Below are 16,262 nucleotides of genomic sequence, written 5' to 3'. Positions count from 1 at the left end.
TCAGCCCTGCAACACCTGAATTGTGTGCTGAATTAAGAAAATATTTTCAAAAGACGCAGCGTTTAATAATGCATATACAGCCGTTTCTACTTTGGTATACGCATATAAGTGTACACGACATGATGAAAGCCGCACAGTGCAGCCAGCCTTTCTACCAAATCGTTCCCATATTCATCTAAAATTTAGCGTCATTGCCCTTGTTTTGATGGTTCACCTGTAAGTTGATTGACGTGTAATGCAGACGTTGCGAGCAAGTTCGTTCCGACATCCGCTATATACACAGGGCATATGGTTTGCAGCGCAAGTCAGATCTTGTTACGCCGTGCTTTCTTAGAGCTCTGACGCTTTGCCGTCTGTGTCTTCTCGTGTACACACTTCCAATACTTGATACCCATGTTACCTGCTGCAGCGCGAACACTCATCATTGTTAGAATGTAGTGCTACCTATGCGTGTCTTCTTCTACCCAGCTTACCATGAAAGGCTAACACATTTACCCTCTTCGCACACAGAATTCAACACGGCATTTCTTTAAAACAACCTATAAGTCCTGCAATGGTCCATGAATCAGCTTTCGCCCACGCGGACGTCGAATGTTACTCATGCCACTGTAGTGGAACATCTTACCTGTGATCAATGCAACTTTTCCTACGAAGCCAGACATTGTCTGCACTATTCAGTACAGGTCTTAAAGCGCTTTATGCTGAAGCAAACGCGATGACTCTATGCAAGCAGCGCAGCTGCGCGCAGATAAATGAAGCATTTTGCATTTTTGATCATTCTCATTTCCATTGGTTGTCACATATGTCTACCTGTCATCCTCTTCCTGTACGAATCAGCCAGCAATCAGTTCACTGTAGTACATTCGGTACTATGTTTGGTATGTATGGAGAGTCAATCTTGCAGGAGTACAGTTACAGCTTCACTATGAGGTTATAATGTGTTATAAGTGCAAAAGCACTTTGCACGCCTTAACGCACGTTCGCGCATGTGCGTGCAATTGTTGAATGTTTAACTTCCCAAAACCACGAAATTAATAAGAAAAACGCCGTAAACCACGGCTTCGGAAATCCCGACCACCAGGGGTTGTTTACCGTACGCCTAAATGCTCCTTAAAACTGGGTGTTTTACAGGCAAGAGTTGACTCAATGACCGACTGATTTATTTAGCGCAAGAATAACTCAATGCAGACCACCCATCACGTTGCGTCTTCTTTCTTTTTCTCTCTTCTGTCCACTTTCCTCGTTACAATCATTCCTGGCATAGAGGAATCCATCGTAATGAGGTAAAGGCAGATACACAGGTGTGATCAAAAGTGCAGACCACGGGATGGCTCGGCAAAATGCATCGGCGCACCAGCTAGCGACGAGACATGACGAAACACCTGCTGCAGGGCGCATGCGTGTCTTGTCCTACCACTTGGCTTCTCTTGCCGCTCTTTTCCTCGCGGTTATGGTGCTCGTAGTCAGAACGAAAACTGGGTGTCGCTGTCTTTGCTCCATCGGATCTGTGCCGTTTGTTTACGTAGCGGCTGTGACGGTGTCGGTTCAAGCAACGGCTCACGTTAATATTGACACCAGTTGATTAGGATAAGTAAGCATAGCGAGCATCGCACAACGTGACATAGCAGAACGCACAAGAGAAACTTTCGCATGCCAGCGTGCCTTTGTCAGCCTAATCCAAGTTGCACTTAAACTAGCTCAGTTAGATCAATGTTAATGTAGGCGAAAAATTGAACGTGAATAATTACACTCTAATAAACACCATTACTCCTAAAAGCATCCTATCCCGCAACAGATGTCTATATTAAGTGGATCGAGGCGTGATTTGCCTGATTCTGCGACATCAAACTCGAATACTTCGGATAGGCTACGATGTCACGCACACTATTGTATAATATTTATAAGTATTGTTGAGGCTACTTATATATATAGTTAGGTAGATGAAAGTTGACTCGTTCAGGAGTAATCAGGATCTTGCTGAGCTTGGATTCTCTGAACTCATAAAACTTCAACTTCAATTTCGATACTTATTTGTGCTTTATTAGGATGTTGCCTAATTAAAGCTTATATAGGCCATTTCGTGTAATTATGCAATGGCCAAGCAATATTACCCTGCTGTTACCGTGCTGTTTGGCTAATTAGCCTAGATAAACGCAATTACCCTAATTAGGCTACGTGAAATTCTAGTCTGTAGGGTGCTTTAGTTGGATTTCAGACTAATATTGAGTAATAATGATTATACTTAATTAGCACTCAATTTTCATACAATATCTCGATAAGTATGGAGTCACTGAAGAGTACTTAGTATCTTCCTGGCATGAACTTTCGTGGGCTTATGCAGAAGTCGACATAAATTCATTGGCTGCGATAAGCTTTGCTTTGTATAAGCTGATTTTGCACGGCTACGTTAAGGATGAGCACGATCAAATTTGATAATTCAATGTGGCTATACACTATAAAACTCAAAGGTGCTAACTACACTGCCACAACCATTACTTCCAAAAGAATGAATGATTAGTGCTTTCGCGAGCGACTGTTAGGAAACGAACTGTTTGGTCCTCAGTAGGTTTGAGGGATGACATTTCAAGGAGTGAAAGTTACCCCGTATGAGGGAAACTGACTTCGTAGGGAGGAACTGTTTTTCCCATCAGTTGCTGTCTTCCTGAAAAGAAAAATTGTTTTACTACTACTTTTTGCTGAAATACAGAGAACTAGGAGGTTGATGAATGCATTTGACGACATATGCGATCAATACACAGGAAGAAAGCAGCGAAATAAACTAGATATTGCGACGAACGAAATAACAGAGACAGCCACGAATCGACGTTTTGCTCGTCCCCACACTAAAAAGCAATGTTCTCTTCTTTCTCTACTTCCAAGCGATTTCACGCTACAGTTGGTGGCTCGTACCCATTTACCTGTGACATTATTCCCTCTCCTCAAAAAGCTTCGTCTCGATGCTGGTGATGAGCGTTGAAAAAAAAAGATGTTACCTTGGAATCTAAGAACTGGGTCATAAGGCGAAAACATGAGCTGGTGTCACATAAATACTCAATAAAGAATAAAGTTAGGACACAAGACACACAAAAAAGAAAAAAATGACAAAAAATAGTCATTGAATAATAAGTCAGTCCACGCTCGATTGACGACGTGAGAAATGTGGCTTTAGCATTGACACATGCACCACATTAGTTTGTGGAAACCGACGGGAACGTGTTGAGGTGCGCTCATGCAGACCTTCGTATGTAACATCGCTGAGTCGTCGTAGAACTTTGTACGGACCGAAGTAGCGCCCAGCAACTTTTCAGAGTGTCCACGCTGTCAGATAGGGGTCCACACCCAAACTTCTTCGCCTGGTTGGAAGGTAACCTCTCAGTGTGTGAGATTGTAGTGGCGCGAGTCGGCAGCTTGGCGAACCCGAATACAGCGTCGGGGGAGTCGGAGGATAGCAGAGACAGCCTAGCCTGTAGTGCTGTAGAATGTCTGTGTAAGTCACCAAAGGAGTTAATTCTTGGCAGGCCTGGGAAGGCGAAGAACTAGAGGTTCAAGACGCGCCTCCTTGGTGTATTGAGCGAGTAAGGCAGCATCCGCGTAGAACATGCCCAGGTTGTTGAGAAGAAGCATTGCGTCGAGCGTTGTAGTGACCTCTCGACTATGAACTAAGCGAAATTGGGTGAAACATGTACTCTCTTGGACTGCTGTATTGTAAGCAAAAGTTACGTAAGGAAGTATATCGTCCCAGTTCTTGTGATGAACGGCCAAATACATTGACAGCATATCTGCAATGGTCTTGTTCAACCGTTCAGTGAGTCCATTTGTTTGGGGGTGATAAGCCATGGTTTTCAGTTGTTCTCTACCACTTAGTCTTAGCACTTCTTGAAGCATCTCCGCGGTTAAACCTGTCGTAAGATCAGTTTTGTCACAGCTGGCGCTCCGTGATGAAGTACAATGCTGGTGACGAAAAACTGGTAATTTTGGCTGCGGCAACGTTGAGCAGGGCCTTCGCTTTACTGTAACGCATTAAATAATCAGTGGCAATCACAATCCACCGACTTCCAGACGAAGACGTAAGAAACGACCCGAGCAAGTCAATTCAATTTTGATGGTATGGTGTTTTCGACGTGGAAATAGGCTGTAGTAGTCCTTCCGGTCGGACAGGTGGAGTCTTACGGCGCTGGCAGTCGCGGAATGTGCGGACGTACTGCTTGATTGTCTTCTCGGGGCGTGGCCACTAGTAAGAGTGGTGAATTGTTTCCAAGGTGCGCGTTTAGCCAAGGTGTTCAGATGAGGATTCACCGAGACAAGCATGTAAAATATCGTCACGAAGCGAGGTCAGCACAACCAGTAGGTTCTTCTCTATTCCACTCTGCTCTCTTCTTGTCTCTCAAGGTTACACCTACCATTTTCTTTCCATCGCTCGCTGCGTCGTCCTCAATTTGAGCTGAACACTCTTTGTAAGTCTCCAGGTTTTTGCTCCGTAGCTAAGTACCGGCAAGATACAGCTCTTATCTACCTTCCTCTTGAGGGATAGTGGCAATCAACCTGTCATAATTTGAAAGTTCTTGTAAAAAGTGCTCCACCCCATTCTTATTCTTCTAATTACTTCAATCTTGTGGTTCGGCTCAGCGGTTATTACCTGCCCTAAGTAGACATAGTCTTTCACAGGTTGAAGTGCACTATTACCTATCTCGAAGGGCTGCTCTTTTCCGAGGTTGTTGTAGATTACTGTCGTCTTCTGGAGATTCATTTTCAGACCCAGCTTTCTGCTCTCCTTGTCTAACTCCGTAATCATGAGTTGCAATTCGTCCCCTGAGTTACTCAGCAATGCAATGTCATCGGCGAAGCGCAGGTTACTAAGGTACTCTTCATTAACTCTTATTCTTAACTGTTCCCATTCTAGGCTTCTGAAAACCTCCTGTAAGCACGCGGTAAATAGCATTGGGAAGATTGTGTACCCCTGCCTTACACCCTTCTTGATTGGTGTTCTGTTGCTTTCTTTATGAAGCACTATGGTAGCAGTTGATCCCCTGTAGATTTCTCCCAGGATGATTGTATATACTTCGTTGACGCCTTGATTCCACAGTGTCTGCATGACGGCCGATATTTTTACTGAATCATCCACTTTCTCGTAATCTATGAAGGCTATATATAGTGGTTGGTTATATTCTGAGCATTTCTCTATTACTTGATTGATAGTATGAATGAGGTCAATTGTTATGTAGCCTGTTCGAAATCGTTCGAAAACCTGCTTGTTCCTTTGGTTGATTGAATTCTAATGTTTTCTTTTCTCTGTTAGCGATTACCTTTGTAAATAGCTTGTATACTACAGAGAGCAAGCTAATGGGCCTGTAATTCTTCAAGTACTTGTCATCTCCTCTCTTATGTAAAAGGATAAGGTTAGCGTTCTTCCAAGACTCTGGTACTATTCTCCTCAAGAGACACCTCGTAAACAGGGTGGCGAGGTGCCTCCTGACCTGTGACAATATAATTCACGACAAACACACAGGATTCAATCTCGTGACCATTAGATCAGCAGTCGCGTACGTTAACAAAAGTACCACACTCCGGTTCATATCAGAGTGAAAATTACCGGGTCATATGTAGGCAACGTCTGGATGCTGCGCGCTATGCCATGTTACTCAAGCTACAAAATAATTCTCATTGATCTTAAGGCTTCAGTGTATGGCAAGCAACCATTCGGTGATCACGTTCGTGAAACTGTGAAATGCGTTGAGTAGGTATTTCTGCGTGTGCGGTTCGGGTGCATTTGTGTGCTTCATGAGAGTTTGCATATTAATTGTTCTCGTATATGTGGCCTTCACTGCGCTAAGCTTGCTCGCTCTATAGAGTACAGGGCGCGGTTGGTAATGTCATTCAGCGAAGATGTCTGTTTAAGGACAAAAAAAAAGAACGTTTGAAGAAACAACCAAGCTTATTCAGCGCTTCGTGTCAATTTTGCACCATCGGGCGCACACACCAATTCAACACCTTTTCTTTGTACAAAATATACACTCTAGGAGAGGCAATAAAAGAAACAATACTTTATTGGAATGAATGCTGTCCAGCCGACTTCACGAAGTCCTACCGCCCCATCGACAGCTGCTGACAGCATGTTCGTAGCTGCGAGATATTGACTTTCCTCGGAAGGCGCAACGCTTTCATTCATCGGTTTTCTCAAACAGTAATTTCACAAGAGTTCATAATTTTGGACAGAACTGTTCCTGCAATTGTAGTTACGTCAAATCGCGTAAAGATTAGACCAAAACTACTTTTTCACAGAACCCGTCCGAATGCAGTGGAACAGTTCAAAACGTGTTATGAAGCTCAAGGAGCTCGTTCTGAAGTTTAACGTTTCAAGCATTCATTGCAATATGCGTGTGAGTCCACTTATTTATCAATTAGGCTTGCACTTCATTTCAGAGATTTAAAACTGAAACATACCTTGCATCGCTACAAACGAGGAAAATCGCCGACGTACTCCCAGACTGCCTGTGTTAGCGGTGTCTAACCAAGCTAAACATGCAATGTTAACAGGTGACCTCCCTCAGTAGTTGTTAACCTTTTAAAAATCACATTGTTCGGAGTCTAAGTTAATTTTTTGTTTGAAGTGCGTCAACCTCTGATGGGCAATGGTTATTTGTGCTGCGCTGAAAACAAAACAATTTATGAACAGCTGTATTTGATACAGCTAATGGATACCACGTTTCTATGGTTCATGCACATTTGCAATTCTATAGCAGACAGCACAGCTCTCGCAACACTGTGTAGTGCGTCCTCACTAACCAGGCGGGTTTTCTTCGCGAGAACGTCAGTGTTAAAAAAATGGTGCGCGTATCATATCAACAGCATGGAGGTAGATCCCGTGTAATGATGGCAATCTCGCTTACACTCAAATTTCAGGTGAAATGACAGTCGGCGCGTAGCATTTCAATAGCGTAGCACTTCATTCCAGTATCGGATCACATTTTCTGCAGCCCAGAGATGATTCAGTTCAAAACAAGAGACGGAAATTACAACCACATAACGGTAACACAACCACTACACACCGCTACACCAACGAGGGTTGCCTTGTCGGGAACACCACGCCATGCATTGATACAGCTTGAGCGCGAGCACACCCCGCCGCCCCCCCCCCCTTTTTTTTTTGAGGATAGGGGGCTTACACATTTGCTTGTGTTTATGCTATATAAATAATATTACTTTGCTCCTGACGTAGTTGCCGTAGTTTTCACAACCATATGAACTAACTCAACTGTTCACAGCTCATTTGTTCAGGTAACTATTCGCTTACGCTGATGCTCACTATTCCTTCGAGGCCACCTCTGCGCGGGCCAATTCCGCAAGAGTAAGCGTTGCTCCGCATGGTCTGACAGTTCCTCCCTCTGTTTGCACACGGCACTCTCTTCTTGCAGTTAATCCCTCCACAGACTAACTGTTGGTTTCCGGGACGAAATGCAGCACTTACTCCCATTTCGCTTCCTTTTCGATTTTTTGCGGCTTAGAGTGTACTTATTTCGAGTCATCTGTGCTAATTTAAACCTAACTTCGCTTAACATAAAAACACCAAGCATGACTGGTCTTAACTAAGCCTGGTTAAGCCTGACGTAATTATGTCACAAAGTGCTCGGCCACATTTGAATAATTTCGGCTACATTACTTTGACAGTAATATGCACATTTAAGTGCAACTTAGATTAGCCCGACAAAGGCAAGCTGTCCTGGGAAAACCTAATTTTGTGCGTTTGGCTTCGTCAGCTTGTGTGAGGCTTGCTATGCCTACTTATCCTAATCAACTGGTGTTAATAACAACGCGAGCCGGTGCTTGAACCGGTCCCGTCACAGCCGCTACACGGCAAAGATTCGATGGAGCAAGAAAGGGACACGCAGTTGTCGTTTTGGCTACGAGCGTCGTAAATGCATTCAACAGAGCGACATGAGACAAAAAATACTAAGACGGGACGCGCATGTGCCCTGCAGAAGGTGTCCCGTCCCTAGCTGGTGCGTCGATGCATTCAGCCACGTGATGCTGTGGTCTGCACAAACTTTGATCGCACCTGTACACTAAGCACACTAGCCTGAAGCGTTTCCGCCTCAATCGAAATGCTGGTGCCGCGGCTGGGATTCCATCCCGCGACCTGTGAGTCAGCAACATAAACCGGCATGTGTTTCTTGTGGATGTGTGTGTGTGTGTGTGCTCGCCTACATTTATTATCAGACCAAATGGTCAGCATGACGCTGTCTAAAGCTCCTCTTTTATGAATAGTTTTTGTGAGGTGTCTCTGTTAATATGAACCCTGCGTGATTCATAAATCAAGCATGACACAAAAGTAGCAGCTCTCCGTGTAGCTGTCATTTATCATATAATACACGCAAGCACATATTTTAGACACTCTCAGTTTGGCGCACGTGCTTCGGCGCCACGTATAATTGCAACGGAAAGAAACGCGAACAGGGCGGCATAGGGAGGACAGGCTAAAATATGCATGGCGCCGTTCACCGTACTAGTAACAAAAGGCAAAGCTCTGGTCGCTTGGACGAGCCGCGCTTCCTGGGTTTTTTTTTTTGCGCGCACGGAAAACGTGTTTCTTGGAGCCCTTATCTCGCATTTTGCACGTTATGGACAGCGCTCCTTCATTATTCTGGAAAGCAGGCACGTGCTATTGCTTTGATTGATATATGGAGATTAATGTTCAAAACCACAGTATGAATATGAGAAACGCCGTATCAGAGGGCTCCAGAAATTTCAGTCACCTGGTGTTCTTTAACGCGCACCCAAATCTGAGCACACGGGACTACAGCATTTCCGCCTACATCGGAAATGCATCCACCGCAGCCGGGATTCAATTCCGCGACCTGCGGGTCAGCAGCCGAGTACCTTCGTCACTAGACTCCCCCCCCCCCCCGTTGGGGAACACACTATTTCTGCAATTTGAGTTGCCACAAAAGTCTTATCATGACTAAGACCGGAAAACTGACCGTGAAGTTCTACTGTTTCCAATGCAAGCAATGCGAGAAGCAAAGGCGTCAAGAGCGGATTATGGCATTTTGCCGATACTCCGCGGTCTCGTTACTTAGAATTTTTTTGTCATGCGCAGTACTACAAACTTTTATTTACCTGAAACAAACCTGGTGGCTGGACTCATAATAAAAGAAAGCATGTTTGTAAACTGAAACTACAGCCAATAGAGAACCGGTTTTCATTTCGCGATTGGGCTTTGGCATTCTGAGACAACCCCTGGTATTGCGAAAGTGGTGGAGCTTGTTAGCTTGATACACTTAAAGTACCGTACTGTGAGGCTTGGAAGTATTTCATTCAGCTGATAGTAGTAGACTTCTTGTCACCGTTCAGTGAAAGCAGATTTGTGCTGCGAGTCCACGCTGAGCGTTTATATGTGCAGGTCTTGCAAGCAACACTCACCGATAAGTTAGCATGATGAGGTCTTGTAATGCTAGGATCGAAGAATTGCCCCGCCGTGGTGGTCTAGTGGCTAAGGTACTCAGCTGCGGACCCGCAGGTCGCGGGTTCAAATCCCGGCTGCGGCGGCTGGATTTCCGATGGAGGCGGAAATGTTGTAGGCCCGTGAGCTGAGATTTGGGTGCACGTTAAAAAACCCCAGGTGGTCGAAATTTCCGGAGCCCTCCACTACGGCATTTCTCATAATCACATGGTGGTTTTGGGACGTTAAACCCCACATATCAATCAATCAATTAGGATCGAAGTCATAAGTTCTATTCCCACATACGTCATGGCTGCCTTTCCACGAGAGTGAAACGCGGTAACAGTGCGCTCAGATTTTGGTAAGCATAATAGAGAAGGCATGTTGGCGTTGCATATTTCAAGCGTTTGGTGGAATGACGCCCAATGTAAACAGAAGTGACGTTCGAAGTGTGCGCACTCTCTTGTCGTTGTCGTTGCGCCGTATACACTTGAAAGAGATTAAGGTGCACGATAAAAAAAACAAAAACCTAAGGTGGCCGGAATCAATCTGGATGCTCAAAACGCGAGATACCTCCTGATGGAATGAAAAAAAAAACTTTATTTAAGTCCAATAATGTATTGATGATTCTGGCGCGTACACTATTATATCATTGCATGCACCCAAGCCGCAGGGGATACACAGCTACCGCTATGAAAACGAGCTGAAAAAAAGGACCAAGGCAGATATAAAACTTTCGATGGTTTTGCTAAATTTGACATGCTCACCCGGCGCAACTTTCTGCGTGACAAGAAAGACGCTTGATTCTAGTGTGTATTGGGTGATATGACGAGGACGAAGCGAGCTGTCAAACAACGTAATCAACATTCTAATCAGTGAACACGTTGCATGATAAGGTGTGGATATTATCCGAAATAAAACATGCGCTGCAAGAAATATTCATGGTCGAAGTGGACATAACACACGTTTTGTGCGCACGATTATACTTTCAAAAGAGCTGCAAAAAATAAAAGGCGTAATTGAACTTATAATACGACCTTATTAACATCCGATAAAAACTTTTATGAAACTGTGCACACCGCATTGAAATGGTGCCATAACAGGGAAGACGTAAGTTTAGTATATTCACACTGACCTCCTAATAAATTGAAAGCTACCCTATTGAAAATCCTGGGGTGGTGGATGCTGGAATTGTTGGTGAATATCGTGGAAATAATAGTGGATAAGGTGGAAATATTAGTGGATATAGTGGAAGTAATAGTGCATATGGTGGAAACTGTAGTGGGCATAATGTCTGATGACGGTGAGAGTGGAAAAAATGATGGCAGGTGGTGGTGGTGGTGGCGAGCCACTGGTGGTGACGGTAGAAAATGCCGGCTCATGGTGGCGAGGCAAAACGTGTTTGGTGGAAGGCTTGGTGAGCAACGTGGATGACGGTGGCATGATGAAAGCTTGGTGGATTGCGGTGGCATGATGAAGAGAACATTACAGTATGTGAAATCATTTATTTGTAGTGTTTCATTCTTGAATGCGCAGAGATATATGTTTACGGTCAAAAGAAACCAACGCTGCTCATTACGCTTTATAGTACGTTTTTTTTTAATTCCTGTGGTGTCAACAATGCTTCAATTTTTGTGGAGCATAGAGTATGCGGCCGGGAATATGTTTACGTTTCGCGCACGTACCTACATCAGTTTGACATCCGTGATGTGTTTTTTTGGATGTTTAGAAGATCGGAGTTGTCATTGTGAACATGACAAGAAATGTTTTACATCGGCGCGCAGTTGTCGACAAATAAATGGGCTCCAGTTCGCAATTGCCGCTTTCAATGTTAGAGCAGAACAAAGCGCGGTCACTTGATGTCGCCACGCTTGAAACGCAACTGTTGTCATTCTTGCACACTTTATTGTTTAAGCCGTACTTTTAAGTTAACAACGTGCGTGCGAATATGCTTAAACTTTCAACTTTGATGGATGAAGCTTTTTGAATTCGGCCAGGCGAGTGGCGAGAAGTATACCGTCAAGTACAATAAGCTTTACATCAACGAAAAGTGCTTTGTGTACTCTCCGGTGACCGACAGGGTTTGTGAGCCGCATACACACGCGCAGAACTCATCAGAAGCTTCATCCTCCGCTACGCATGCCGACGAAGATACGCTCTTATCCTAACAAAGTTCCCCCCTCGGCCACTTATCCTAACTACTCAGTTTTTATATTCTAACGTACGAGGTGTTCTTACCAAACGGGATGCATTATCTTCAATTTTTGATGACTGCGCCGCCGATGTTGTAGTGTTAACGGAAACCTGGCTTACCCCTAACATTGCAAGTGTAGAGCTGTTTGATTGTGAAAATAATTATACCATTTACAGATGTGATAGAGAAGAATCGCCAGGAGGTGGTGTACTTATAGCCGTAGCTGATTATATAGTTTCTAGCCAAGTAGTAATAGCATCACCTTTAGAATTTGTCTGTGTTTCCCTCCATGTCAACTATCAAAATGTCATAATTTGTGGCTGTTACCGCCCTCCGAGTGCGACGCCAGTGTTTTGCGAGCAACTGCATGATGTTTTGAATGATATTGTCAAAAGGCACCCGCATACACCTGTTTTTCTTCTAGGCGATTTTAACTACCCGAAAATAAACTGATCACTTCCTTCTTGTTCATTAAGCTCACTTTCAGCCGACAGTTTACATTTCGTGGAACTGTGCGAAGACTTTAACCTTACCCAACTCGTAACGCAGCCAACAAGAATGGGCCCCACTTCATCAAATGTTCTTGATCTGATTCTCACCACTGTACCAGACCTTGTCCATTCTATTTCATATATCCCAGGCATAAGTGACCATTGTTTCGTGCACTTCAATCTAACAGGTTCTTTAAGGCGTCGGTCAAACAATCGGAAAACAATGGGAGACTACTCACGCGGCGATTATGACTCAATCAACAGTGAACTCGAATCGAATTTTGAGAGCTTTGCAAATTGCTTCTTTGATCGCAGTGTTCAACAAAACCGGAACTTGTTCAAAATGAAAGTTGAATCTTTAATCACGCGATACATTCCAACATACGTTATCAAGGGTCGCCAACGCCCCCCTTGGTTGAATGATTGATTGATTGAATGATATGTGGGGTTTAACGTCCCAAAGCCACTATATGATTATGAGAGACGCCGTAGTGGAGGGCTCTGGAAATTTAGACCACCTGGGGTTCTTTAACGTGCACCCAAATGTGAGCACACGGGCCTACAACATTTCCGCCTCCATCGGAAATGCAGCCGCCGCAGCCGGGATTCAAACCCGCGCCCTGCGGGTCAGCAGCCGAGTACCTTAGCCACTAGACCACCGCGGCGGGGCGCCCCCCTTGGTTATCAACTGACATAAAAAAAATTGTGGAATAAAAAGAAACGGTTGTTCCGTCAGGCAAAGCAGACTAATTCGTTCGCCCGTTGGCACGTGTACAAATCTGTCCTTTCCGAATACAGAGCAGCTATCAAGGAAGCTAAGCGCGTTTTTCTTACTAATACCCTTCCCTCAATTCTTGTAACCAACCCTCCTAAGTTTTGGAAAACTGTTAAACCTAGGGAAAAGAAAAACATTTCGCTTACGAACTCAGACGGGCAGCCAGTTCGCTGTGAAGAGTGTTGCATTGCAATAAATGATTTTTTTGTTACTTCTTTTTCAAGTTGTTCTGCTTCTGCGTTGCCACAAATGCCTAGTCGTGATTTTTTACCCATGTATCCTGTTACCTTTGATGCCGTTGGAGTGCAAAATTTAATTCACAAGCTTAAGTTATCCTCTTCTTGTGGCGTAGATGAAATCAACTCAAAGTTTCTAAAAAACACTGCATTGTATTCATCAATTTACTTGTCCCTAATCTTTTCGCAATCTATTCAGACCTCCACTTGGCCGCTTGACTGGAAAGTGGGGAGGTGGTCCCTCTGCACAAGTCTGGTAACACACAGTCTCCTCTCAATTACAGACCAATTTCCCTAACCAGTGTTTCTTGTAAAATGTTAGAACATATAATTTACTCCAACCTTGTCTCATTCCTAGAATCAAACTCTTTTTTACTCCCTACCAGCACGGATTCCGAAAAAGTTACTAATGTGAAACCCAACTTCTTTATTTTACTAATGACATAGCATCGGCTTTAGATCGCGGCTCACTTGTGCATTGCATTTTTCTTGACTTTCAAAAAGCTTTCGATAAAGTACCTCACCAATTCCTCCTCCTGAAAATTAGTGCCTTAAACATTGACCCGAACATTCCTAAATGGATTGAATGCTTTCTTACTAATCGCGCTCAGTTTGTAACAACTAATGACTATAACTCACCTCTTTCTAAAGTAACATCCGGCGTACCCCAAGGTTCCGTATTAGGCCCTTTACTTTTCCTTATATATATTAATGATCTCCCCGACAGCATTAACTCCACTATAAGGCTATTTGCAGACGATTGTGTAATTTACCGCGAAATAAACAATGAATCAGATAACCAAATTCTACAGTCAGACCTTAACACTGTCTCAACCTGGTGCAATAAATGGCTTATGACTCTCAACTCTAACAAATCTAAATGCATGTCAATAACCCGGCGATCTATTTCTCCCCCCTGTACCTACAAATTAACGCAGTTCCCCTCCAGCATGTCTCTTCATATAAGTACCTCGGCGTTTACATTACCAACAATCTATCTTGGCACACGCATGTTACCTACATCTGTAATAACGCTAACCGAACGCTAGGATACTTACGCCGCAACTTTTCTCGCACTCCGCTGTCCCTCAAAATTCTACTATATCGATCACTAATTCGCCCAAAGCTTGAGTACGCGTCCGCTATATGGGATCCCGTGCAGCAAAATTTAATCAACGTGTTAGAATCTGTTCAGAACCGCTCAGCTCGGTTCATTTGTTCTAATTATTCCCGTACTGCTAGCATATCAGAAATGAAATCTAACCTTGACCTGCCCCATTTAACTGTCCGGAAGAAACTGGTGCGACTGCATTTTTTTCATAAGATATTTTTTCACAATCCATCAATGAAGCGAGACCTCATTTCACAACCATCATACCACTCATCGCTCATTGATCACCAGCATAAGGTTGCCATTCCGTTTTGCCGCACCAAATTATTTTCAGCAGCCTTCTTAACGAAAACAGCCGCCGATTGGAACCACCTTCCCTCTTCCGTTGTAACAATAACAGACTCTTTGTTATTCAAGACTGCAATTTCTCAGCAATGTTTGTAACTATACGCAGTTTCCATTATCTATCTTCGTCTTGTATGTGCTTGAATTCTTACTTATACATTTTTAGTTGATTTATGTTGCCTTCGTGATTTGCGCATCTGACACTTGTTTCTTTTTTTGTCTTTTTTTCTTGCGTGTTATGAAATGTTGTACCCAACCCCTCTTTAATGCCCTACGGGCCCTGAGGGTATTCTAATAAATAAATAAATAAATTAACTTTCGACATGTGTCGAGATGATCCCCAGCGAATTTGACTTTCACCCTTCTGTTCTACCACCATGATTTCCACCAACGGTTAGCCATAGCGACTGAGCCCGTACAAGTGTTATCGGCGCTTCTGGTTTTCAGAATACACAATTTTTACGAGTAAAAATGACAATACAACACAGCTGCGGCATCATTAAACCTAAATGAAGCCTTTTTAATTGTGTACGGTGTCCGCACAAGAAGCGACAAACATCGATGCGACGAGCTTGCAGCAATTCCACCAAAGGTACGCCTCCCCTCACCGACAACCGCCGGTCGCACTCGCTGGCACTTCGCTGGCTCTTACGCGAGAACATAGACCCGTCAATTTGTACGCTTACTGAACCAATATTATAGCAGAATGTTTTTCGCACACTGCATTCGTTTTGGACAAGCTGTTATGTAGCTGTTCCTAGCGACAGAGAAAAAGCGGTGTGCTGGCACGACTGCGGTGTCGGTTGCGCGAAAAATATCAAAATCAATTGTGTGGGCCTGTTTATCGAATGATCATAGACGCGTAATAAAGCCTGAACTGATATTGCCCTTTTGAAGAAGCGAGAAACGGATAATAAACTTGCCAGTAGTCGCCGATAAACTCTACATGCTCCTAAGTCCACTGAGTTGTTTTTTTTTTGCGGTTGTAAATTGTAACAAAAACATAGCGCCGTTGCCATTATCGCTGTGGCAATCATTACATGCAGCAGTTGTTCGTGTTTATCAAATGTGCAAAGTTTAGTAGCAGGTGCAGATCCCGTCTCTTCAGAGTAAACTACAAGCAGAACTGAAGTGAAACAGTGATTTTCTGAGTTGACTATTTCTTTAACAGCCATGACACCATCTGTCGGCGTGGCGCAGTGGTTAGTGTGCTCAGTTCAAAGTTCTGAGGTGGCAGGTTCGATCTAACGCTTGCGCACCTTCTTCCTTTTTTTACAGGTGCTTGCTACATTCTTTTTTATACAATAATTTTTATTATTTCCTAAGTGGCACTTCGTCACGGTGGTTCTGACGCTGCTTCGCGCTCCACCATTGCCGCCTGGAGTGCGCCATCCACCATCCGCTCCACCATACGCCACAATACACCATGTGCCACCAACATTTCCACCGCCATAATCCATCAAAATGGTGGTTGGTGGAATCGACCATTCCTATGGTGGACGTTTTTTCAATAGGGCATACGTGACAAGCTCGGCATTCAAGTAATAGAATTCCGAACGCTATATAATATGCACGCGAAAGCGTGGTGGTAGTTTACTGACAGCTCCGAAAACACACGAATGTTGCAGCAAATGCACGTTTTACCCGTAACATACATATAGAATAGGAGAACTA

At 43.9% G+C, this 16,262-nt stretch overlaps 1 protein-coding gene across 2 annotated transcripts in view; it reads right to left on the bottom strand.

Moving 5' to 3' along the window:
* The window catches only part of LOC119167374 (3-oxoacyl-[acyl-carrier-protein] reductase FabG-like), a 151,473-nt gene extending 144,953 nt beyond the window's left edge, over nucleotides 1-6,520 (bottom strand). Inside the window, exon 1 of one of the 2 annotated variants that reach the window (XM_075888633.1) lies at nucleotides 6,442-6,520. In XM_075888633.1, coding sequence (XP_075744748.1) covers nucleotides 6,442-6,448 — 7 coding nt within the window. In that variant the 5' untranslated portion in view covers nucleotides 6,449-6,520. Of the gene's footprint in view, nucleotides 1-625; nucleotides 714-6,441 lie in introns of those variants that run through there. The other variant, XM_075888632.1, reaches the window with a different exon arrangement.
* Nucleotides 6,521-16,262: the final 9,742 nt, after the last annotated feature.

The sequence above is a fragment of the Rhipicephalus microplus genome, chromosome 3, assembly GCF_043290135.1.
Source record: "Rhipicephalus microplus isolate Deutch F79 chromosome 3, USDA_Rmic, whole genome shotgun sequence".
NCBI classification, from domain to species: Eukaryota; Metazoa; Arthropoda; class Arachnida; order Ixodida; family Ixodidae; genus Rhipicephalus; species Rhipicephalus microplus.
The sequence above is the reverse complement of the archived record's forward strand: the minus strand, read 5'-3'. Positions and strand labels throughout refer to the sequence as shown.